The sequence below is a fragment of the Rhincodon typus genome, chromosome 37 (genome assembly GCF_021869965.1).
Source record: "Rhincodon typus isolate 14 chromosome 37, sRhiTyp1.1, whole genome shotgun sequence".
Lineage (NCBI taxonomy): Eukaryota > Metazoa > Chordata > Chondrichthyes > Orectolobiformes > Rhincodontidae > Rhincodon > Rhincodon typus.
Window position 1 is genome coordinate 12,809,717 of NC_063368.1, and position 25,482 is coordinate 12,835,198.

General features: G+C 42.1%; 2 protein-coding genes across 5 annotated transcripts in view; one reads left to right on the forward strand and one right to left on the reverse strand.

The window, feature by feature from the left end:
• The window catches only part of LOC109936529 (F-box only protein 47), a 52,554-nt gene extending 50,924 nt beyond the window's left edge, over positions 1–1,630 (reverse strand). Inside the window, exons 1-2 of the mRNA XM_048617441.1 lie at positions 1,491–1,630; positions 380–452 (exon numbers count right to left, since the gene is read on the reverse strand). The gene's annotated coding sequence lies outside the window, so the exon portion shown is untranslated. The remainder of the gene's footprint in view (positions 1–379; positions 453–1,490) is intronic.
• A 312-nt stretch (positions 1,631–1,942) lies between these two features.
• Positions 1,943–24,565, forward strand: rcn3 (reticulocalbin 3, EF-hand calcium binding domain). 4 transcript variants are annotated; one of them, XM_048617443.1, is made up of 9 exons: positions 1,943–2,052; positions 2,779–2,959; positions 5,459–5,525; positions 5,955–6,183; positions 11,831–12,024; positions 15,372–15,544; positions 17,507–17,567; positions 18,675–18,874; positions 19,683–24,565. In XM_048617443.1, exons 4-9 carry the CDS (start codon positions 5,960–5,962, stop codon positions 19,788–19,790), a joined length of 960 nt encoding a protein of 319 aa, XP_048473400.1. In that variant the 5' UTR covers positions 1,943–2,052; positions 2,779–2,959; positions 5,459–5,525; positions 5,955–5,959; the 3' UTR covers positions 19,791–24,565. The 4 variants fall into 4 exon arrangements, with proteins under 4 accessions (XP_048473400.1, XP_048473399.1, XP_048473402.1 ...); XM_048617442.1 differs by lacking the exons at positions 1,943–2,052; positions 2,779–2,959 and adding an exon at positions 3,844–3,990; XM_048617444.1 differs by lacking the exons at positions 1,943–2,052; positions 2,779–2,959 and adding an exon at positions 4,260–4,320.
• The last annotated feature ends 917 nt before the right edge of the window (positions 24,566–25,482 follow it).

Here is a 25,482-nt window from a genome sequence, read left to right on the forward strand (position 1 = left end):
GATTCACCTGTCAAGGCAATATCGTACGTCATACAACCTGGAAGAATTCTGTAAGTTTCACTGATAACACCTCTTGTTCTTCAAAACTTTACGAAATACAGACCCAGGACATTTTTTTACATGACCCATATCAATTCAGTTTGCACAGAGAAATTACTTACTTTCTTCTCCCTTTGCCTACACAGTTTTCCTAAATATAACAATTTAAATTAGACTATCTGGTTGTGCTTTGCTGTTCTATTTCTGAATACCGTCGATGTTCTTTGTGCTAATCATTAATTGAAAGGAACAATAAACAAAAAAAACTGACAATCAAACCCTTCTCTGCAACAGGTTCACATCAGTATTATCAAGAGTATAGAGGCTTATGATCACCTACCTTGTCAACTACAGCCTGTGTCCAGCTTAGCGAGATCAAAAGGCAGAGGCAGGAACGAAGGAAAAATTAGACACTAGGAGATGTAAACAAAAAAGCTAATATTTCTATTAGTTAAACTATCCATGGATAATTAATGACTATTGGTAATGCATATAAAGATGCTGACAGGCTTGGAAGAAACTTTAGAAACATCATTTCAAAACATTGCAACACGTATTACAGGAAACTATTTACAAACTATTTCCGTAATATTTATACCTGCAATTTTAATGTTATATATTAACACAAATCCACAGTCAAAAATATGACAAGGTTAAATAAGACATGTACAGAAAGGCAAAACAGTTAACATTGCTACAATTTGCATTTATATAACTTCTTTAATACAATAAACCATCCAAAAGTAATTCACATGGTCATTATATAAATTTGATTCTGGGTCTCATAACAGACACAACAGAGCAAGAGCAAAATGTTGCTGATGCTGATAATCCAAAATAAAAACCAAAAATGCTTAAAATACTAAGCAACTGAGGCAGTATACCTAGTGAGGGAAAAACACTACAGTTGATTGAATTTTCAGCCGAACTGTAAAAAATTAAGGATGCAAATCAAAGGCAGGGAAAGTGGGAAGGGGGTGAAAGAACAATGTGGCCTCAGCCTCTTGCATTGTTCCAATGAATTTTGAGGATCAACACACCATCCTCCAATTAGACGGTTTACAGCCTTCTCGATTTAACAAATCTTGGATGAACTGAAGTTTATCGATGGTGCAATTTGGCCAGATCACTGCAACCTAAAGACACATATCTAGTGCCTAGTAAGTATTTAGGTACGTTTATAAGATTGCAATGAGGATTTTATGCAAAATATAACCATGATATTCAAAAACCAGTATTTTGCCTTAACTGAATTTACTTTAGATTGCAAATTTTAACAGGCCATGACTGATCCAATGCAAATATTTAAATATTTTCAGTTCTTTGCAACGCAAGTTCTGACTGAAATAATTCATAATATTTGGATTTTTAACCCAATGTGAACATATCTTTAAAAATGTCTTTTATTTTTTACAATCATTTCTTGTTTTCATTATTGTTTTATTCCTCACCTCTGTTAAGTGATGTCTCCCAAGCTGAATAGGCTCGTTTCTTTCTGTTTATTTTATTTTTTGGAGAGAGAGTTTCTTTATAGTAAATATTGTGATTAAAATTACGACAGTTGGAAAACAAGAGAGAATGAGCAAAGGAGGACAGGTTCGGGGTTTCCAGCTTCTCCGCCTCGCGCTTTCGGACAACACCCAGCCCACCGCCTTCCCGCCCAAACGCGGCCGACCAATCAGCGCGGGATCTCGTGCCAGAACCCGCCCTCACGGCAAAGTGATTGGGCGCTCTCCGCGGGCCAATGGGGAAGGAGGTACCACTTTCTCTCATTCTCATTCGCTGTTCGGACGTTAATCAGACCTGAGCCCAACAGTGATTGGGTCGTTCAACTGTCGATCATCAGTCAAAGCGGGAGGGGCGAAGCGCTCTGCGCTGTCCCTGTTTTTTTTCTCTCTGGCCCGCCCAGGCACTGTGTGTCTCCGTCAAAATGTTGTAGAACAGAGAACTGCTGTGGTAGTGTCCCTGACTCTGAACCAGTGGGGCTGGTGTTCAAGTCTCATCTGGTCGAGGGTAGTAGAATAACATTTCACAACAGGCAGATTAGGGAAATATATAAAACAAAGAGCTGCGGGTGCTCAAACAAAAGCAGAAAGTTGGCGGATCTGGCAGTATTTGTGGACAGAGGGGAAAAAGAATTAACCTTTTTGAGTCCAGTGACCCTTCTTCTGAATTGAAACAAAATGAAGCAACAACCATGATTTTCCCTTTATGTGTTTAAAGACCAGAAAAACAGATGATGTAAAGAGAGACGCAAATTGCTGGAGAAACTCTGAAGAAGAGTGAAAAACAACTGGTCACGGAGCCTGAAACGTTAACTCTGCTTTCTCAACAATGCTGCAAGATATGCTGAGTTTCTGCAGAAATTTCTGTTTTTGTTTTCAGGTTCCCAGCATACACAGTTCTTTGTTTTAGTTTTCTGAAGAAGGGTCACTGGACTGGAAAAGTTAATTCTATTTCTCTCCCCACAGATGCTGCTGAGTTTCTCCAGCACTTTATGCTTCTGTCTCCTTTATATCATCTGCTTTTCGCGTCTTTAATCGTGTAAAAGTGTTACATTGTTTTGTCATAACAAGATGTAGAGCTGGATGAACCCAGCAGGCCAAGCAGCATCAGAGGAGCGGAAAAGCTGACGTTTCGGGCCTAGGCCCTTCTTCAGAAAATGTTTTGTCTTTTGTTGTTATTTTATTTCAACTCTGAAGAAGGGTCACTGATCTCAAAACGTTTCTCTCTCCACAGATGCTGCCAGACCGGATGAGTTCCTCCAGCAATTTCTATTTTTGTTTTGCTTCAGATTTCCAGCATCCGCAGTTCTTTGGGCAACGGCTGTTGCTGAGTGCGGGGGAAACGGTTCAAATAGCAAAACAACAAATCCTGCTCTCTCTGCAACATCTGCGTTCAGATCTTTAATTATAAAACGGTAATAGTTTTTTATTTGTTTTGTTTTATAAAAGGGCAATGTTTGTTGATGGATTTTTGAGCGGTCATGGGGAATGATCCAATTTGAAATGTAAAACTATAAGATCCAAGTTCTCTGTTCCATTTGCTTTTGCATTCTTAATCAGAAAAAGGGCAATGGTTAATGCTTTCCTTTGGTGTAGTCTTATTTTGTTTTATTTCAATTCCGAAGATGGATCACTGGATTCAAAATGTTAACTCTGTTTTCTCTCTCCGCAGATGCTGTCAGACCTGCTGAGTTTCTCCATTTGATAGATAGTAGGAACGGCAGATGCTGGAGAATCTGAGATAACAAGATGTAGAGCTGGAGAAGAAGGGTCTAGGCCCGAAACGTCAGCCTTCCGGCTCCTATGATGCTGCTTGGCCTGCTGGGTTCATCCAGCTCTACACCTTGTTATCTCTGAGTTTCTCTTTGTTTTGTTTCAGATTCGAGCACCCGCAGCTCTTTATCCCGTTTTATAAAAGGGTAATGTTTACTGGAACAAAAAACAAAGTTGCTAGAAAAGCTCAGCAGGTCTGGCAGCATCTGTGAAGGAAAAATCAGAGTTAACGTTTCAGGTCCGGTGACCCTTCCTCAGAACCCACCGGATCCGTTAACTCTGTTTTTTCCTTCATAGATGCTGAGCTTTTCCAGCAACTTAGTTTTTGTTCCTGATTTACAGCATCCGCTGTTGTTTCGGTTTTTATTTGGTAATTTTTACTGATAAGTCTGGGATGATGGGCCAAAGTGAAAAGCAAAACTACAAGTCCCAGGAGGCAGCGCGGTCTTTGGTGCATGCGCCGTTGCTCCGCATGTCAACGTGGCGGTTCCCAACCAGTCAGAAACCCCACTCTGGATCCCACCAGTCACAGGGCCGGTAACAGATCCGGCAGGGCAGCGTGCGGAATGAAAGCTGAGTGGTGATTGCAGGATGTTTGCCTCGTCTGGAGTGGCTACAATATAACGCTTGCCCACAGATAATTCCAGCATTTTATCAGACTCATTGATAAATGGTGAGAATATAATTTTTCTATTGATGAAACAATGATAGATTTTTAATTTATCACAAAGTATTGCAAGTTTGAAGTTTTGTGTTTATAATGCACTTCTGTGATTTGCTACTTTTAAATTTCAATTTTTAAAGTTTCTTTCAAGTTTGCAAACGGTTTATGTTAACATTTTCCCTTATTTATTCTTTTGCCTCATTTCCCTCACGTATTTGCTGCTGCTGCTTATCTAAAATTTAGGCACTTTGCGAACAGATGTTAGTTCTTATTCCTTTTTTTAACTAAATCTTTTAAGGTTTAGAAGGCTTCCATATCAGGAGGTGCTTTTTGTTAAATGTAAGTTTGTTTTGAGCGGGGAGGGGAGGAATTGTTTTGAAGTCTGTCGAAGGGTTTGTGTCAGTTGAGGTCGATTTGCCTTTTTTAAATATGTATTTTATGAAAAAAGGGATAGCTCTGCTAAACATTTTCAGGACTAATATTAAAGATGTTGCGTATTTCAAGTTTTGTTTTCAAGAAAGTTCCTGAAGCTTTTAGAAATTCGTACTGCATTGCTGATTCTGTCTTGATAAACTCATTTAAAAAAAAAACAAAACGCTGGAGAATCTCAGCAGATCTGACACATCTTTGGAAGAGGGCAGAGTTAACGATTCGACTCGGATATGACTGCAGAATACTCAAACTGGTTTTTGAATGTTATGTGCATTCTCATTTCCATTTAAATTAACCATAATTTCCATTAGTTTGTTGCGAGAGCTCGATTTAATTTGAAAAGCTTTCCAGCTCAGATTTTAAGCTAATGTGAGTTTTTTTTAGAAAATATATTTCTCAAGTTTTGTAAGAGGCAGAAGTACTGAATGTTCCTACACTTTTTTTAAGCTGAACATAAAGTATCCCTGGAAATAATGTACAGATAAAATAAATATGAAAATTTCATTTTATTATGTCAAACGTTTATCTATATCTTGGCTCTTATCAATATTTCATAAGTTCCACTCTTGACAATGATGATGTGTCTTTTAATCTGTTGACTAGGGGCACAAGTTGATGTTAGCTTTGCTTTCAGCCCAGGTATTGGGGTCTGTTCTGTGCAGTATAAAATGTACAGTTTGCTGATTTCCTTGATTACTTGGCACGTGTATGATCGTCCTTGAACTAAATAGAATTTCAATTCTTTCTAACTCCTGCTCTGGCCACTTTTTTGAAGAAGCTGTTGACAGCAGCATGAAAATTGGTAACTTGCAGGCAGGGAGCCACAAAAGAGCAGAGGATGACTTGAGTTTTTTTTAACAAAAGTTCATGCTACCTATTTTAAGATCTGGGATGCATTGCCTGAAGGGCAAGGTGAAACCAGTTCAATGCTAGCAAAAATTGGACTTGTACAATTTGCATTTGTATAGTGCCTTTTTTTTCCAAACAGTAAATCCATTTAAGATTGACTCTGACTCTGACTCTGAGAATTTCTTTTCCTTCACAGTGGTCAAGAGTTTTTCAAATTCTCTTCCTCAAGGTTTGGAAAGCAGAGCGTTTGGACTTTTCTAAAGGTAGGGGTAGCTAGATTTTTTGAGCAAAGGGCTGAAAGGTTATTGGGGATAGTTGGGAATGTGGTGTAATTAGATCAGTCACGGTCTTATTAAAATGCAGAGCAGGTTTGAGGAGCTTACTCATGTTCTTAATTCTTGTGTACATCCCAAAGTTCTTTATACAGAAGTATCATCAGACAACATTTGAACACTTGAACAAAAATGTTTGTGGGAAAAGAACAGAGCCGTAGATCTAATTGGATAACTTGTACGATGGAACCGCACAGGCGGAATGGGCTGAATGGCCTCTTGCTGCACTGTGTTATGCTATGATCTTTCTTAACATTGTGCCTTGCCCTTCAAGTGCTTATAGTTCAGCCATTTATTGGCCACGCTTTAGCTTGCTGTGTTTTTTCTCATTCCTTGTACACATTCTCTTCATCTTTGCAGTGGCGATGAAGTCCCTGATTTTCCTCTGCATGCTAGCTGTCTGTGGCTCTCTGGCCTCTTGCAAACCTACTTCTGAGAAGAAGGACAGGGTGCATCACTCGGTTGACCTGGGTGAACGGGACCACGAGGATCAGAAAGGCTACCAGTTTGATCATGAGGCCTTCCTGGGGAAGGAAACAGCCAAGACCTTCGACCAGCTCACGCCAGAGGAGAGCAAAGAGAGGCTGGGGTAATTGGAATCTATGCTTCTTATGGCATCTGATTTATTCCTGTCTAGCATTTTCTTTCATTTCAAAAATATAGTTTATTCATAAAAATATCTTAGTCCCTAAAGCAGTTCTGTTCTGTACAGTAGCATGTGAAGAAACAAGTATTGGAATTTGGTGTTTGTTGGATAGAGTCAAAGGCATTTCCTTTTGTATAAGACTTTATTTACATATAACCGAATGGACCCCCATTTAACTTCGACTGGAAGATCTTAGACAGTGTCTTTCTCCACTGCACCATGGTGGCAGCTGCCCCAAGCTTTAGTGCATCCTTCAGCACATAGTCCTGGATCTTGCAATGTGCCAGTTTGCAACACCCAGTTGCTGTCAATTCCTTTCTCTGGAAGACCATCTTGTTTCAGGCACACCAAAGAGTTGATGGTTCTCCTGTGTCACGGAGCTGTTCGGGACAAACCTCAACAAAAACCCCCATCTTTGTCCAGACTTCCTTTGCAAAGGCAGATTGCAGCAGGAAATACTTCGAGGAGGTAGCAGAAACATTCACTCCTTGTGCAACTTCTTCCCCGATCCTATGTGTTCAGTCAACTGTTCCACATGCATCACCTACTTCAATAACGTTTCAGTTCAGTTGGCTACAAATTGGCAAGTTAATCTTTATGTAGTGATTTGACTGACTGCGGTTGATAACATCTATTTGTTTTGTAGTAAATTTATTACAGTTAAAAGATCACACTCCTTGATAAACTGGTTCCTGCATGAATGGATAGTTCCTTCACTGCCAGCCTGTACCAAACAGATGGCTATTAGTATCTTGCAATCTCTCACTCTAAATATTCCTGTCATATGTTTGCAAAGTATGAGAGAATAGCTGGTTCTTGGTGCTGTGGAGTTTTGCACGAGTTGGTGAGGGGGTGTTGGTGGTGGTGGGGAAACTTGATGTTTTATGATTTTGGGAGGGAAGTGGTAAAAAAAAATCTACAAACGGATTACAGTGAGTATTGGGGTGGGGGTAAGTGGGGAAAAGGGAGATTATATTACAGGCTCCACTTGCGTAAAAAAGGACAGAAGGCAGTAGCAAGTGGAGCCTGTAATATAATCTCCCTTTTCTCCACTTGCCCCCACCCCAACACTCTGTAATCCGTTTGTGGATTTTTTTTTATTAATTTTTTTTAAATCTGAGTTGCTGCTTCCTAAACTACTTCCCTTCTTTGTCGCTGAGTTGGCAACAAGGGCCCACCCCTCCCCCACCCAGTCCCACTCTCATGTAAATCCAGATTTTTCTGAAGGAGAGGCAACAGACGTGGCAGAGGGCAGAGCAGCTCTGGGCTACGTGGCCCCTCTACAGGCAAGTCCAGACCAGTAGTTATTTATACAGTTTCCCTAAAGTACTGCAGCTATTGTATCCCGTCAGCACAGATGGCAGGAAACCGAAGCAAATTGACCGGGAGTTGCATTTTACTGCCGGGAGTTGACGAGAGGTTAATTGAAGAGTTTTTGGTGACCCGAGGATTCTCCTCTGTGCCTGCAGCCTATGCCTCCCTCCCCCTTCTCTATGCAGACAGTGAGCGAAACATACACGCCCTCCCCCACCCCAGGCTATGAATATTTCAGGATAACTCTGGTGTAGTTTGTGTTGGAATTTTACACTTCCCCCATCTCTGTGATGATGCTGACTTAGCCAGCAATGCCCAATTCAAGTGATTTTTTTTTTAAGTCGAACTTTGAACTGTAGCAAGGTCTGTTCTTGGCACCCAGTTGAGGTCATTAACATCTGGTGGGTGTACAGGGCACAGTTCATAGTTGTGCCAGCAGTTTCATGTCACCAAACCCGTTGGTGTCATCAAAGTACAAGTCTCACCAGGGTGTGGGAATGTTGGCCTCGCGCTGTCCTTCCCGAGTAACCATCTGTTGCCCCTGAGCCTTGACAGTGATCGTTGGTTGACATTTCGAACAGGAGGGGAAGGGAGGTGTTTGGGGAAATGCAAGTGCTGAAGTCCAGCCAATCATGCAGTGAAATTCTTTGCTTACGTTTATCTTCGCCCAGAGGCTTGTCTCCTGTACTCCTGCACACTTCAGCAGTCGAGGCTCCAACTTTGCAACATCTGTCACTGGAGCTCCAGTTTTGTTTATAGTTTTTGATGAGATGTAGGTGTCACTGACAAACTTAGCCTTTGTTCCCGCATCCTAATTGCCCTTGAACTGCCTTATTTGACTGTTTCAGAGGGTAGTGCAGAGTCAGCCACATTGTTGTGGGTCTGGAGTCACATGTAGGCCAGACCAGGTAAGGACAGCAGATAATGTTTCCTGAAGACACTTGTGAATTAGATGGGATGTTACAACAATCAACTATGATTAAGTGATCACAATTAGACTGGCTTTTAATCCCAAGTTTTTGTTGAATTCAAATTTTGCCATTTACCATGGGAAAACTCAAACTCGTCCTCGGTACACGGTGGCTCAATGGTTAGCACGGCTGCCTCGCAGCACCGGTGACCCAGGTTCGATTCCAACCTTGAGTGACTGTGTCTGTGTGAAGTCCGCTAAAGTTTCTGCCAGGTGCTCCAGTTTCCTCCCACAGTTCAAAGGCCTACAGGTTAGATGAATTAGCTATGCTAAATATGGGGTTACGGGGGTAGGGTGGGGCCCTGGGTCTGGCTGGGATGTTCTTTGGAGGGTCAATGCAGACTCGATGGGCTGACTGGCCTCTTTCTGCACTCTTGGGGATTCTGTGATTTAGAACCATAGAAAACATCCAGCTCAGAAAGAAGCCTTTCAGCCCATCATGTTTATGTCAGCTGAATAAACATACTGCACTTTCTAATCCACTTTCTAGCATCTGGTCCATAGCTTTAATGTTCCAGTGCTTCAGGAGTAGATCCAGGTTCCTTTTTTAAAAGACTTTAACCTCCACGACCAAACTGAGGAAAGAATTCCGCGCCACCACCACCTTCCAGTGAAAGATATTTTCCTCATGCGCCCCCTCTTTTACCAATGCCCTAAATCCATGCCACTAGTAATCGTCCGCTAGAGGAAGCCGATCTTACCTGTCCACTCTATCAAACCCCTCATTACTTCGTTCGCCTCAATTAAGTCTTCCCCCAAACTCCTCTGTTTGGAAGACAACCCCCCGCCTATCCAATCTTTCCTCAAAGCTGTAATTTTCAAGCCCTGGCAACATTCTGATGGATCTCCTCTGTACTTTCTCTCTAGAACAGTTAGGTCTTTCTGTAATATGGTGTACAAAGCTGTACACAAACACCAGCTGTGGCCTAACCGGTATTTTATATCGATACAGCAATAAATCCTTCCTTTTATTTTCAATACCTTGCCCAAAGAAGGAAAGCAGCCCATTGTGCTGCCTTTACCACACTATCCACCTGTCCTGCCACCTTCAATCCTATACACATGTACTCTAAGGTCTCTCACTTCCTCTACCCCTCCCAATACACTGCTGTTTATTGTATATTCCCTTCTTTTATTTCCCCTCCTGAAATGCACTTTTCCACATTGAGTTCCATTTTGCCCTCTTATTTTGTCCAACTCAACCAAGCCATTGATACCGTCCTGTAGTCAACAGCCATTTTCTTCACCATGAAACCCCAGGTCAATTTTACAAATTGTGCCTGTCACATTCAAGTCTAGACCAGTAATAAATGCCACAGATAACAAGGGACCTGACACTAAATCCTGTGGAATACCACTGCAAGCCATTTTCATTCACAAAAATACCCATTAATCATTACTCTTTGTTTCCTGTCACTCAGTCAGTTTTTCAATCCAATTCGCCATATCCTCCTATATCCTGTGGGTGGGCTCTGATTTTTTTTTTTCCCCCCCAACTGGTCTACCACATGGGACCTTGTCAAATGCCTGATTAAATACCATGCAAACAACATCCACTGCACTATCCTCAAAAATCCTCTTTGCCACTTCAAACAGTCCAGTGAAGTTCATAAGACACAACAATTCCTTCACAAAATCATGCTGCCATTAAACTGTAGCTTTCCAAGTAACAGTTGACCCTGTCTCTCAATATTGATGATATTCGTTTCCCAACAACTGAGGTCTCACTGACTGACCTAGCATTATTTGGCTGTTCCCTTGCGCCCTTTTTGAATAAAGGTACAATGTTTGCAGATTGCCAGTTCTCTGTATTGAGTGAGGATTGGAAAATGATTGTTGGAGCACCTGCTATGTTTCTCCATAGTTTCATTTAAATGCTTGAAATAAATTGATCTAGCTGATGTATCCACCTTCAAGGAGGTCTGTCTCCAGGACTTCCCTTCATGCCATGTGTTTTTCTTTTAAACAAAAGTTCCCACTCTCGTTTACTGGAATGTCAGCATCAACCCTTGCCTTTTTGAAGACAAAGTACTCATTAGAAACCTTGCCCATAACTTGCATAAGGATGCAGAAGATATCATACAACTTTGTGCCCATCTAGTTCCTTAGTCATTGTCTTAGTCTTAATGTACTGATTTAAATATCTTTGGATTTTCCTCCGTGTTATTGGTCCTTTTTTTTGTATCCACTTTGTTTTTCTCAATTTTTTTCGCTTCACCCCCATACTTTCTATTCTCCTTAAAGCTTCCTAAAGTAGTACTTTTTTTGTACTTTATTTTGCCATCTTTGTGTCTGGATGATCTGAAGACTTGGCAGTACCATTTTTTTTTGTTGCAGTGAGGAGATGTCTACACGGCCTGCAGAATTGTGCTTTTCAACCTCTCACTGATGTTCCTTCAAACAGTTGTACCCAGTCCATTTTTGCCAGGGCATCTCTCAGCTTTGTAAAGCTTGTCCCCTGCCCATGTATTACTTTTTATTCCTGTTCTTTCTTTGTCCCTTTCCACAATAATGTTAAATCTGTCTATTATGATCACTGTGTCCTAAATGATCACCTACTGGTACTTGATCTACCTGCTTTAGCTTTGTTTCCTAAGACTACATCAAGAATTATGTCCCCTCTCATTAGACTTGTTAAATTCTGGCTAAAACAACAAAGTTCTTTGAGAATGCAGTTCAAGAATTTTATGCAGTCTTTGCCTTTTTACATTGTTTTGTTTGTCTGTATGAGGCTTTTTTCAGGGTGGAGGGGCCAATTACTAGAGGACACAAGTTCAAGGTGTGGGGATGAAGTTTAAGAGATGTGCGAGGCAAGTTTTTATCTCAAAAGATGGTGAGTACCTGGAATGTGCTGCCAGAGGAGCTGGTGGAAGCAGACACAATGGCAGCATTCAAGAAGCACTGGGACGAATACATGAATAGAAAGGGAATAGAGGAATACAAATCCTGTAAGTGAAGACCGTTTTGGTATGGAAGGGCAAAATGTGTCGGTGCAGGCTTGGAGGGCCAAAGGGCCTGTTCCTGTGCTCTTTTGTGTTCTCTTTGTATCCCAGTTCATTTTTGGATAGTTATGTCTGCAGTTATTATTGGCCTAGTGATGTGACCAATTTCGCAGCTGCCTTGCCCCCATATTTTGGAGGTGCAGTTTGAATGAGTATATGGACGGTTGGTTGGATGGACAGACAGACAGATGGATGCTAAAACTGCTGACAGAAGGCAGGAGTGGTACCAACAGCTGGCATCATGTCTGTTTCTTAGTTAGGATATTCTGACCGTGTGTCTTCCCCTTCTCGCCTGTTCTTCTAGGAAAATCGTTGACCGGATTGACCAGGATAAAGATGGTCTGGTCACCGCAGAGGAGTTAATCACCTGGATCAAGCGTGCACAGAACAGGTACATCGATGAGAATGTTAATAAGAACTGGAAGGAATACGACAGTAATCGGGATGGGAAGGTGTCATGGGAGGAGTACAAGAATGCTACGTATGGATTCTACCTGGGTAAGATATCCACCAGAAAACGGCTCGCTCTAAAAACACACACATAGTAGAGACTCGTGTATGCACATGTAATGCGTTTCTGCCCTCGGTTATTTGATTGCCCCTTTACGCCAGTCACTATTTTGCCTCTTGCCAAGTCTGGTTCCCCCAGATGTGAGGAAGAATTTCTTCAGCCAGAAGTAGTTAGTCTGTGGAACTTAATGCTGCAGAGGGCTGTGGACGCCAAGTCACTGAATGTACCTAAGACAGAGACAGGTTCTTGATTAGTAAGGAGATCGAAGATTGCAGGCGAATAGGATTGAAAAATATCAGCCATGATCGAATGTTGGAGCAAACTTGATGAGCTAAATGGTTTAAGTCTACTCCCATATCTTAATGGACACATACTGTTCATTCAGAAGCTCAGTCAAGTGGCCAACCTTCTCCTGGGTGTGAATATTGACAGGGAATGTTAACTATCTATTCAGCTGTGAGCAGCATCACAGGTCAATGTTGTGTGTGGCTCTGTCTGTTCTCCCTGTCCCCAGTAAGGTTCAAACCTTCCCATTTTATTCTCCCCAATCCCACTGGATCTCCTTACCTCAGGTATTGAGGCTACTAGCAACAGAGGAAGAGTATCCAGCCCTTAACACATTTGAGGAAAGGCCACACTGGACTCGACGTTAATCCTGCTTCTCTGTCAACAGATGCTGCCCGATCCACTGAGTTTCTCCAGCACTTTGTCTGTTTATGATAGTTCAAAGTTAATTTCAACATTGAGTTTCAATAAGGTTAGTTTCTTCATGTACAGTCTCTGGCAGTCAGAGCTACACTTGCAATTACAGCTCATGTTTACAATATCCAATCCATACACCACATACAACCCAAGGTGAGGGGTCAGCTGGGGCTTTTACCCTCTTTCTCCCACAGAGCAGTGGGGACACAATACAATCAAGGCTGAGAGAGCCCCACTGTTTGATCAGGGAGGGATGGTGGTTATGGGGGTCAGAAAGTGGAGCTAAAGATTCAGGCAGATCAGCTGTGACTTATGGACTGTAGCAGGCTTGATGAGCAGAATGCTGACTCCTCCTAATTCCAGCCCTCCATGTACCATGGGACTTTGGGTGGGGGAGGGTGGATAAATATGTTTTCATCCCTGTCAGTTGTGGGAGGATTAGTGGTGGGTGGTTGAAACGTTAAAATTGAGCAGCAGTCTTCTGCTTGAAGATGCCGAGGTGCAAGTAACCATCAGTGGATTACAATTCATGTTATCTGTGATTTGACTGGATGGCTTTTCCCTGTCCCCATGTTCCAATCTTAAAACAACGATAGAGACTTAGGCACACAGACAAACACACACACCCACCCACACCCATACCATGAGGGCATTGTGTACCATGGCTGAGACTGCAGGCATGCAAAGAGGATCTGACAGGGATTGGCAGGGGTTGGGGGCTCTTCCTGATGCACGCTGAGGTATGTCTTGATGCTCGTTTGCAATTTTTTTATTATTTTTTTACTCATGTCCCAAAAGTGTTGCCAACGCTTATTACCCATCCGTACCTGCCTCTAAAGTGGTGGTGAGCTGCCATCTTGAATGGCTGCAATCCATAAGTGGTGGGTAGACGCACAATGCCCTTTAGGGAGGGCATTCCAGGATCTAGAATCTGTTACTCCTCAAGGATCTCTTCCAAAAATATGCTATCAAGTTCTCAGCCTCATTTTTCCATCACTCTTGCACTTAGTGACTTTCACTGGCTCGCAGTCTGACAATGCCTCAGCTTTAACATCCTCACCCTCTATTTCCTGCTTTTCACCTCTCTCGATCCTATACATATAGAAACCTTCAAAATATCTGCACTCGAAAAGGTGCCACCATCACAACTTTAATTCCAAGTCTCAAAAACCATACAGCAACACAGTCCAATTTTCAAAGTCTGATTGCCCTCCAGTGGACAGAACTCTGTACTGCAGCAAATCAAGACTAAATTGCAAATGCACATGGAGATAATGTTGTAGTTTCATTTCACTTTTTTTCTTTGGAAAAACGTGGGAATTTGTTCTGAATTAACATAAATTTCAGGTTTGGTGTTTGAGAAAGCATTTTTGGAGTTTGCTTTCCCAGTGTGAACCTAGGTAAAGTCTCCATTTCATTTAACTAAGGTGAATAATTTCTTGGGGTAGACTGTATTTAACAAGGAAGCATATTTAATCAGAGCATCTTCCTGAGCTGGAGAGGGAGGAAAGGTCACATTCTGTCCCTGTCACTTGTCTTTTTGTATTGTGTGTAGTCCCCAAAAATCTATTCATAACGTAGCATCCAAAATGAGCCTGGGCCTCTGGATTACTGGCCCACTGACATCACCACTTTACCATAATCCTCTAGGTACCATTCCACTTATTTTTCAGTCTCTGGGAAATAACCACATCCTTTCACCCGGCTTTGATTCTGACCTTGCATAACCTGGTTCACCCCTTGATTGAAACAAACTGTTGGAACAAACCCCACACAGTATTAATACAGCTAATCAGCTTTAAAAGACCCTCATACTGGAGCCTTGAATAAACCGTCACTTAATCATAAGGAGTCACTTGGAACAGAGCCCAAACGTCCACTCTGGGATTCTATCAGAGAAATAAATGTACCTAGTTTAAAATATGGTGCAGATTGTCACATCAAGCAGCAAAGAAAAGAGGCTATTCAGTCCATTTTGTACCTGTGTCTCTATAGCCTTTGAAGTTTGGTCATGAGTTATTGCTTTGAACTGCTACAGTCCATGTTGGGTAGACAAACCAATGAAGAGGAATTCTTGCTGATGCTTGTTAGTGTTTTAAGTTCTTTCTCCCCAGAGAGCATTGGAGATTGCGTCATCAAATGTATTCAAGGCCAAGTCAGACCGCACTTTGTTCAACATGGGAATCACTTTATGGGCAATGGCATTAGGGCTACATCATCTGTTCTTGAATGGCAGGATGGGTTGGAGAGGCCAAATGGCCTACTGTAATTCACATTGAGTTCTTAGTTTTCTGTTTGAAAGGACTGACTTATTCATTTCAATGATTCCCGTATGACCTCCTAGGGGGAGCAATAAATGCTGACTAGCTTGCACTGCTGTCATCCCACAAAAGAATTTAAACTGTCCAATGGCCTTTTTAAGTTTTCAATTTCACTTCTACCATCCCCTCAGGCAGAATGTTTCAAATCAGAACTAGCTCTACTTAAACTTTTTTTAAATTCCCCTGCCCCTTGTCACCTCTTGTCCTTCCACCAATTATTTTAAGACTGTGTCCTTTGCTCGCTGACCCTCTTCCTGATAGGAACAGATTCCCCCCCCAGTTTATCATCTAACTTTTAATCTTCACTCCAGGTGAAGAGTTCAATGATGTGGATGACAAGGAAGCCTACAAAAGGATGTATAAGAGAGATGAGCGTAGATTCAAGATGGCGGACAAAGATGGCGATCTGATTGCCACACGGGAGGAGTTTAGCGCATTCCTTCACCCTGAGGAGTTTGACTACATGAAGAGCATTGTTGTCACGGTAAGCAGGACCATGAAAGGGGAGCAAGATGTGTCAAGATCTGATCCATTTTTCAACAATGAAACAAAGCATTGCTGAACCTTATCGTTTTGCATTCATTTGGACAAACACAAGGATACAAAATTCCATATTATCACAACAATTTGTATTACATAAAGAATACACTGGTTGTTCTGGCCAAAGTATTGCCATCAGGAACTATTGGCTCCCCAAAGACTCCTGGGTAATTCAACTAAAGGCGCAAGTCTTGAGCGAATTGTTTGTTTCTGGAGAACGGGTCCTTTGTTTGTTTGTTTTTGTTTATTTTATTACCCAGGAGCCTATAGCTCCCTCAGCCTATCACTGTGCCATAAAGAGTGAAAGCCATGTTTTAATCTAGTTCTTTCAAAGAGAAGTGGATAATTATCTGAAGAGAAACTTTACAAGGCTGTGGGGAAAGAGCCGAGGAGGGGAACTAGCTGAGGTGCTGTAGCAGTGAGCGTAGATACAACAGACTAGATGGCTGCCTCCTATACTTTCGCCAAATCAATTCCCCACTCTTCTTAAAAAATAATTTTCTTTGCATTTGGGCAACACTGACAAGGTTGATACTTGTCACCCGTCTCTAATTGTCCATGAACAAGTAGTTTACTGTGCCATTTGAGTCGAACATATTGCTGCAGGCCTGGAGCCCCTAGTAGGCCAGACCTGGGAAGGCAAATTTCCTTCCCTAAAGGGCTTTCGTGAACCAAATGAGACTTTCCAAGGAATCGTGCAGTATTGAAAATGCCCATTGAGTCTATACTGCCAAATATGTACTACTATCTATACCAGTCCCCGTTTCCTGCAGTAGGCCCATAGTCTTGAATGTTATGACATTACTTCAAGTGCTTATCTATCTTTTTAAGGTTTTCTGACTCAATGACACTCCCAGGCAGTGCTTTCCAGATCCCCACCACCCTCTGGGTCAAAAAGGTTTTCCTCTCAACCCCTCTAAACTTCCTGCCTTTCGTATTAAGTGTGCTCCCTTTACCTAAGGGAAATGGCTGCTTTCTGTTCATCCTGTTCATATCCCTCATACTGTTTTATACACCTCCTATAGGTTCATCTTCAGCCTTCTCTGCTCCAAAGAATACAACTCGAGCTTATCCAGCCTCTCTTTGTAGATGAAATGCTCCTACCAGGCAACATCCTGGTGGATCTCCTCTGCACTCTCTCCAGTGCAATTACATTCTTACTCTCGTGTAGTGATCAGAACTGCACACAGTACTCCAGGTATAACCTAACCAAAGCTCTGTACAGCTCCAACATGGCCTCCCAGCTCTTATAATCTATGCCACAACTGATTAAAAGCAAGTATCCTGTAGGGTGCCTTAACCACACTGCTAACCTTCAAGGATAAATGGACATCTCAAGATCCGTCTGTTTACTGGTGTTTTGCCATTGAGTGCTCCCTTATCTTGTTCCTTCTTCCCAAATCCATCAGTTCACACTTATCAGGGTTAACTTCCATCTGCCATTGGTCTGCCCACCTGACCAATCCATTTATATCCTCCTGTAAACTTCCACCTCACTGTCAACCATCCAGCCAGTCTTTATCATCCCTCCCCACATTCTCATCTATGTCATGTATGAATATCCTTTTTGTGACTGGATAAGAATGGCATATTTCTTTTCCTGCAGGGGGTGAGCAAACCAGATGTTTTTTGGGACAATCTAATAATTTCAAATTCTGTTCATTGACTTGAACTCCACTAGCTGCTATAGTGGGATTACCAGCCCAGTGACATAACTACTGCACTACTGTCTTTCCCAAGCCTGTTTCCTAGAGAGCCTAACAGCCACATTATACCTTGAGGATTCTATCTGAATGCCTACTATCCAGTGATTATGAAGATGGACTGATGATTTGCATCCCACTGTTGCTGTGCTGTATGTTGAGTGTCAGAGTAAAGGCTGCTAATGTCTTCGTTATCTTTACAGGAAACAATTGAAGATATTGACAAAGATGGTGATGGAATGGTTAATCTGGAAGAATACATCAGTAAGTTTATTATTTTTCTCTCCCACTGTAGCTTTGACTCTGGGGGAACATAATTTTGCATTACTTTTTTTTGCAAACTTTTTTTTGTGTTGGGTTGCTTTTACTTTTGTCTTTAATTGTAGCACTGACCATTGTTACAGTTGACCTTGGATGCTCCATCTGCATAGCACCCCCACTATTCTTCCCACCCCCCGCACCCCCCCCCCACCCCCGAAACTTTTTACTCCCAAGCCCAACAATTCATACAGTACAAGGAACATCCCCATTTCTTAAGCCAACCGTCCTGCTGCCTGTACAAAAGGACTTAACTAATGAAGTGCTTCTGACTTTAAGCGTTGTCATGGAGGAAATGCAGCAACCAGTTTGGACAAACAGCATGAGTGTGGGATTGGCCAGAAAAACGTTTCCGGCTTCTCCTCAAAGTAGTGCCATTGGTTCACGAATGTGGCCTTGAGAAGGCAGTCGAAGCCCGACCTGAAAACAATGAAAGCTTCTTCTGTGCTGTATCCAGACTGCATTTTGAACCCAGGGCCCAGTATAAAGGTGTCTGTGAAACGGCATCCAGGCTGGATTTGAATTTCCGTCCTGGACCGAGTCCGAAAGCTTTGAGTTAAAGTAGTATCTAATAATGCCAATATTCCCAGCTGGAATAGATGTTTGACAGGAAAACTGCCCAAGCATGCCTGTAGATTATGCTGCTACAAGTAACTCTGATTTTACAGATTTATATTATCCTCACTTTTTTTTTCACTAGAGAAAGCAACTTGCTTTTATTGGGAGACATTATTTCAATCAAGAATTTCATTTTCTGCAGTTTAGAAACATCTTTTTCTTTTAAAATAGACTGTGTATAGTGTTTGCTGTGTGTCATGCAACAAGTGTACTCTTGTAATTCATTTAATGACAGCGGTCTGGGTAAATATTCTAATTTTAATGAGCCAATTTTTAATATTTGTGAGATAGGTACTGCCTTCCTTGTTAACCTACACTTCCCAATTTCACTTTTATAATCTGATGGTTTGACATCAAACATTGATCTTTCTTAACGTGGACGGCTTACCAGAGACTATACAGCCAGTAACTCTTTCCGTAATCCATCTCTGACAGGTGACATGTACACACCTGAAGAAGGTGAGCCCGAGCCTGATTGGGTTAGGAATGAAAAAGAGCAATTCCGTGACTTCCGTGACACAAACAAGGATGGAAAACTTGACCACAATGAGATCGAGCATTGGATCCTCCCCGGAGACTATGATCACACAGAAGCAGAGGCCAGACATCTTATCCACGAGTCTGACAAAAACCAGGTCAGTTCATAGGTTGTTGCCAACATCTTGCTATCCCTCTGAAACACGATGTTTCTTCCCCACACCCTTGACTTGCTCCCATTGTTACAATAACATCTGTCTCTATCGCAATGCACTCAACTGCACCGGCATAAATGAGAGAACTACTATCATCTCATTATGTTTGTTACACTCTCTCTCTTTCTTTCATACTCACTCTTCCATCACTCCTGCCCTTGTCTCATAAGAACATAAGAAATAGGAGCAGGAGTAGGTCAAGTGACCCACAGAGCCTGCTCTGCCATTCAATAAGATTATGGCTGATCTTTTCATGGACTCGACTCCACTTACCCACCCACTCGCCATAACCCTTAATTCCTTCATTGTTCAAAAATCTATCTTTGGCCTAAATATTAATGAGGTCACCCTTTTTAAGTTCTGCAATCGCTCTTGCTCTGTGTGGACACTGTCTTGCACAACCCACTGCCCTGCGTCCCTTTTATTCTCTAATCTTTCACTCTTTTTCACCACCACCCCCTCCCCCACCCTCATGTTTTTGCCCATCCATGTGTCCCTGGTGAAAGAGCTCTCCCGTAAGCTTCAAAATTAGTGGAGCTACAGGGAACTGAGCAGGGGCTTAGCAAGACTAATAAGACAGCTCTTGTAAAGAGGAACAATGGGCTGAATTTCATCCCTTGGGTTCTGTTTAGGTTTTTTTAAATCTAATGGCCCAGGTGAGATCTACAGAAGAAATTCCAATATTCTACTGTTCCAATTAATTCCCAATAACTTTTTGGTCACTTACTTTCTATGGTCTCTGTATTTGCAGGATGAGAAATTGACAAAGCAAGAGATTTTAGACAACTGGAATATGTTTGTTGGCAGCCAAGTGACCAATTATGGGGAGGATCTGACACGTAAACACGATGAGCTGTGATCCTTGATGCACAATTTCCCATCAATGAACCCATCGGAATTGGCACCAATCCAAAGGAATTGCATTTTTTTTATTTTGCCTAACCCAAGACGTGTCTAATTTGAATTGTGATCAAAATTGTTAATTGTATTTATTTAACTGATTCATTAACCCTCTGTGGGAGTGAATTTCCATCAAGTTGACCCCCACCCCAACACCCAAAAATGTGTTCTGGTGTAGAACTCCATACAATGCCCATCTGACTGCCCCATCTACTATAAGCCACGTGAGGTCCAAGTATTAGATTAAATTTGACCTGAGTTTTAATTGGTGGGTTTGCAAATGTATTTATCCCAACACGGTTTTCAAATTCCAGAGGAAAGATTTCTCTTTGAGAATCCCTTCGCCAGCCGGGAAATCTTTGCCATTCTTGTTTTCTGTGGGGGTGGGGGGAAAATTTGTTCAAAATCAGTGGGCAGTTGGGGCAGGTACTGCACACAATCCTGTTCTAGTTTGAAATTAAGCAATCAAAAAAAAAATTGGGACTAGCAGCCCACAAAATGCAGTGTAAGAAAAGTGAAGCCTTTCAAAGGAAGAGTACACATTTTTAAATTAGAGATGCTTTGAGGGTGATCCTGTTCTATTGCAAAAGTGTTTGAAGCCAGTGGGAGCTTGATGGAAAATTCATTTCTCACTGCATCCAATCTAATACCTGGCAGGTGAAGTCTAGGAGTATCTAAATTAGGAAGGGTGCTCTTAACCCCATGCCTAATGAGTGGTGCTCCCAGCAGCCAGCTATTTACTCACTTAATGTAGTACCTTTTTTTGCCTTGATGGGATATGTTTGGGGGGAGGGAGAGAGGAGTGTAAATGGGTGTACAAGAAAGGGGAAACCATCCCAAATAATAGATGCTAATCTGTGGTGTGTGTGTATGTGTGTGTGAGCGAGCGAGTCTGCCTGGTGTTTGTCCTCTGTGGGGACCTGTGCCATATCGTGACACACCAGATCCAGTTTTGATAACAGATGTCTGAACTTTGATGGGTTGAGAATGAAGGGGAGCATTTGTTTTGGGTCCAGTTTTTTTTCTGTTCTGTTTAAGAGTGTTGAATATAAAAGTAGTTTTCTCCCCTTGTCCCCAAGCCTTGCTCAGTTCTGCTCACTGTATAGTGTGTCTGGGTACTGTCATTAGAACAGTGATTGTCGACTTTATTTTCTTTCCTGAAGCTCCATTTTTGTCCAGTATCTCCTGTTGGAGGACAGGAAGTCTGTCATTAATAGAAGGTTGGTCTTATGAGGGAGTGAAGGGATGAGAAGCAGGAATTGCCCAACTCTCCATTTCTAAAAGGTGTAGCATTGCTGCAGAGGAGAGCTGATTCAATACTGACCTAAATGTGTAGGTTCAAATGTTGGATGTGTATAAAGCTGCTGCAGGCTTTAAAACTCCCTGATTTCCTAGTAGGAAAGATCTGCCCATATTTAATGTGCCTTAAATACCTGGAGAATTTTAAAGCCTGGAATGCACACCTTGTATTGGTGCCTTTTTTCTTACCTCCAAATAGGAATGTGTAGCTTGTTACAAACACTAATTCACTTTTTATATTATATTGAAAACCTGTGAATCCCACTCTGATACTGAGCTGCATGTGGAGAGCTGGAGGGTCCCAGGAACAGATACTGCCCCAGATTTGAACAGACTCTGAGAAGGGAGCTCCGAGTGCGAGTCAGTGTCACTTCGGCTCATGCTGTGTTAGCAAAGATTGTGCAATCACCATTCTTGCTACTGCTTTTCTGAATAGCAGATGGGAATGCTGCTTCATTACATGGCAGTGAGATACTCCATTGATTGCCTGATCTACTCTCTACATGCAGGTAGAGTGGCCTCTGTAAGGTGCCATCATGAGAAATCATTCCCCTCCCCTCGGAACAGGCTTTTGAATGGGGTCAGGGAGGCGGGGTGAAAATATACTAAGAAAAGCTATAATGTTAATTGATTCATTCACACCATGTGGACCTCAAAGACTGTTGTCAGGAGCCGTTGCAATATGTTACTGAAAATCCATTGTATTTTTTGTCTTATGCCATTGTCCTTTAGAGATTAAATTTATAGAATTGTACTGTATTTTGAGAGGCTGTTCCTGCTGTCACCTTCATTCTAACATGACGTCTTGCTTCTGTGTTAGGATGGCAAACTTTCAAAAGAAGAAATCTTGGAGAAGTATCACAGATTCATAGGGAGCACTGTGACAGATTTTGGAGAGTTGATGGTTCAACATGATGAGTTTTAACCAGCACTGATCACTGAGTCTCATTTTCCCATCATTGTTGTATGTAAGAAGCTGTGTAGTTTCCTGTCATTTGAAGGGTGGGGAGGGCTAGATTTTAACTTGTACAAGAATGCAGACACTCTCTTAATTCACTTCTTTTGAGGATTTTGTCCCAGCTCCTTTATCAGTCCTTACTTAATCCTCGCACCTTTATTTCAATGCATCTTCCACTTTTGCAGAGCCAGATTTTAGCAGATTAAGGTTTTGGTAATCTTGTGACAAATTGAGGATAGGAAGAGAAGGGAGTGGTATAGAGGAGAGGAATCCTTGTGGTTACGTGTGAGGTTTGGCACTGGGGTGTGTTTGTTGGCAAAGGGTATATTGGATATTACAAAGGTATTTGTGGCATAGTATAATGTTACTGGACTAGTTATTCTGGAGCTCAAGTTTCACATCCCTGGAGTGGATTCGTAAACTCCATTAATATAAGCTGGAATTGAGTTTGTCAGAACATGGCTATTGTTGCTAGTAACTTTTTTTTAAACCAACCGCCTGAGTTCGAAAATGTCATTTGGGAAAAGAAATATGCTATCCTTACCTAGTCTAACCTACATGTGCCTCCACACCCACAATGTGGTTGATGTTCAACTGCTCTGAAGGGCAGTTGGAATAGGTAACAAACTTATGAAACAAAAAATGTGAAGTAAACTGCATCTAACCATGGAGTATGAGCTGGGTACACAACAGCTGAGGTTACCATGATGTTCCCACCTCCTCAACCTTGCCTTAAGTGTGGTGACCCTCAGGTTAAACTACAACCATTATCTCTATCTATCTCTCTTAACAAGAGAGCAGCCCTCCAGTCTTCTGGGACTATGTCCACTTTACCTTTGACAGGTATAGCTGATGTTGACACATGATTCTCTCTGTGACACTATTACCCTTTCTCAGCTCGGAAGTTCCGCTCTGATCCTGGTGTGAACGTTGCTGTTGGGTGCCATTGAGAAGAACCAGCTAACTCCCAACAACCACGCAATGGAACACCTACTGAAATAATTGGTTTGACCAAGTTAAAACTCCTGTAAATTATGTCATTACTCTCTGTCCATGCAGTACAATGTACCCTTTGGTGCTTGTTGGCTCTGAAAGGCTTATGGACACCTTCATTTAGTTCCAAGGTCACCCAGACCTGAACAAGGCTGGCCTACCTCCCTAATGAGGAGGAAAGCGTCAGTGAAGCTTGGAAGTATGTTTCTCAATGATGGTAACTTCCTTCAATCCTTGTGCCCTGCTGTGTGTTTGGAATACAGTGTCCCTACCTTTGAACCAGGAGGTTTAGATTCAAGTCCAACCTGCTCCAATGGTGTGTCATAACAGTTGGGGGGTGGGGGCGCAGGTTTAAAAAAGTCTACAAACACACCAGCTACAGATTATGTGGAAAATACAGTGCCATTGACCTTCCCAACCCTTCATATTAAGACAAAATTCCATCACTAAATTCACCTCATTTGAATTATTACATCCCCTGAGGTGACTATTCAGCCTCTGAAGCTGGTCCCAACTTGCTGTAGACTAATGAAGTCAGTCTCATTCCTCCCCTTTATTCCCTTAGCCCTGCAGGCTTAGTCCCCTACATATCCATCCTACTAACCTTTAGAAACTATTCTCCCTTCTTCCATCACCCTCATGGGTTGCGTGTTCCAGAACATAAACTGCTCACTGTAAAAATGATTGTTGTCCTCCTCCCACCCCACTTACCTAACTACATCTCCCTATATCCACTTCCCCACCTCTTGAACCATCAGCAAACAGGAACAGCTATGTCTACCTTCACCAAAACCTATCTTTGTAAAATCTCCTTTGCTTCAGGGAGAACAAACCCCAGGTCAGAGTCCACAATCCACTCATTGTTCATCAGAGGTGAAGCTTGGCAGCAATTGGTCTTCTAATTCTTAGTAGGGTTGCCAACTGTGGTTAAATGCATTCCTGAGGTTAATTACATGATTCCCCACCCCCCCTCCAATTCAACATTTTTATTTGTGATGATGTGGGTCCCTGAGTTTGCTCATTGCTCCAGTCTGGCCTTCAATCTCTGGGCAATCCTAGAAGAACTGGCTGTAATCGAGTCTCGGGGAGAAGTAGACCATCAAATTGGGCCTACTGCCCCTGATTACTAAACTCTGACCCTTACAGTGATGGAGCCCACACTCTGGCTGCAGTTGCTTTTTGAGCCATTACCAAGAAAATTCACCAGTGAATTTTGAGAGTCTGTAGCTTTGGAACTGTACCCAAGTGAGAGTCAGCCTCCAAATTGTTGTGTGGGTGAATGTGGTAATGGGTGTTGGTGGTGGGGGTGTGAGGGAAAGAAAGAGAATACCAAACTGCTTTGAGCCCCACAGGTTTTCAGAATTTGCATGTCACTGTTGTATTTAGGAGAATCTAAGATGCACATGTGGGAATAGTATCTCATCCCGTGTTACCAACTTCTGTGCCTTTAAGAGTTTGTCAATAAATCTTTTATTAAAAGTTAACTTTGTGTGTCTTCTTCAACACAATTGTGAAAGCTTTCCCCCCACCCCACAGCCATATTAAAGCAATCACATTGATAGTTGGTGATAATGCTCTAACTGTTGTCAGTCATTTTCAAACTAAGTTTACATTTTTAAATGACACTGCAGCATCCTAACTGAGTTTATTTCCTGCATCCTTCAACGGCCCTACCGTCTACCAAAGAGACTGCCACAGGCAGAAATGTTGTGGTTAGATAATCAATATTACCCTCTAAAAGTGATTTCCACAACCCTGGCAAGACCCAAAGTGTTTTGCAGCTAATGCAGTACCTTTCAGGTGTGGTCAGCCCATTTGCACACAGCAAGCTGTCAATTGTGCAAAGTGATAAATGACCAGATCGTTTGTTGAGGTTCAGCTGTGATACTTGCTGTGGCCAAAAGGCTCCTATGATCAGATAGCTTGCTAGTATTCACATGTAACACCTAGAAAAGATCAAGGGCTAAGGACAGAATAGGAGGCCACTCTGCCCCTCAAACCTATGCCACTATTTAATAAAATCATAGACAATCCTTAACTCAGCATTCTTTTACCAATGTCCCTGCCCTTCCATGAAACACCAAGGATTCAGAATATAGTTCCATGCCCCTGGCTATCTCTCATGTGTGTGCACACACAAGAGAGCCTGAATAACAAGTAGAAAACAGCCTGACTGAGGTTGGCTTCATAGCTAAGCACAACTTTTGTCCCCACATTACATTGAGATGAGCACTAACAAGTCACTTGATACTGATGATTTGGGAGCTTTACTGACTTAACTCACCCACCCGGGGATTGAGGGCAATTCTTGCTCAGTTGCCCCAGTGTATACTATCTACAAGACACATTGCAGAAATTCACCCAAGATCCTCAGCCAGCACCTTCCAAACCCATCGACCAC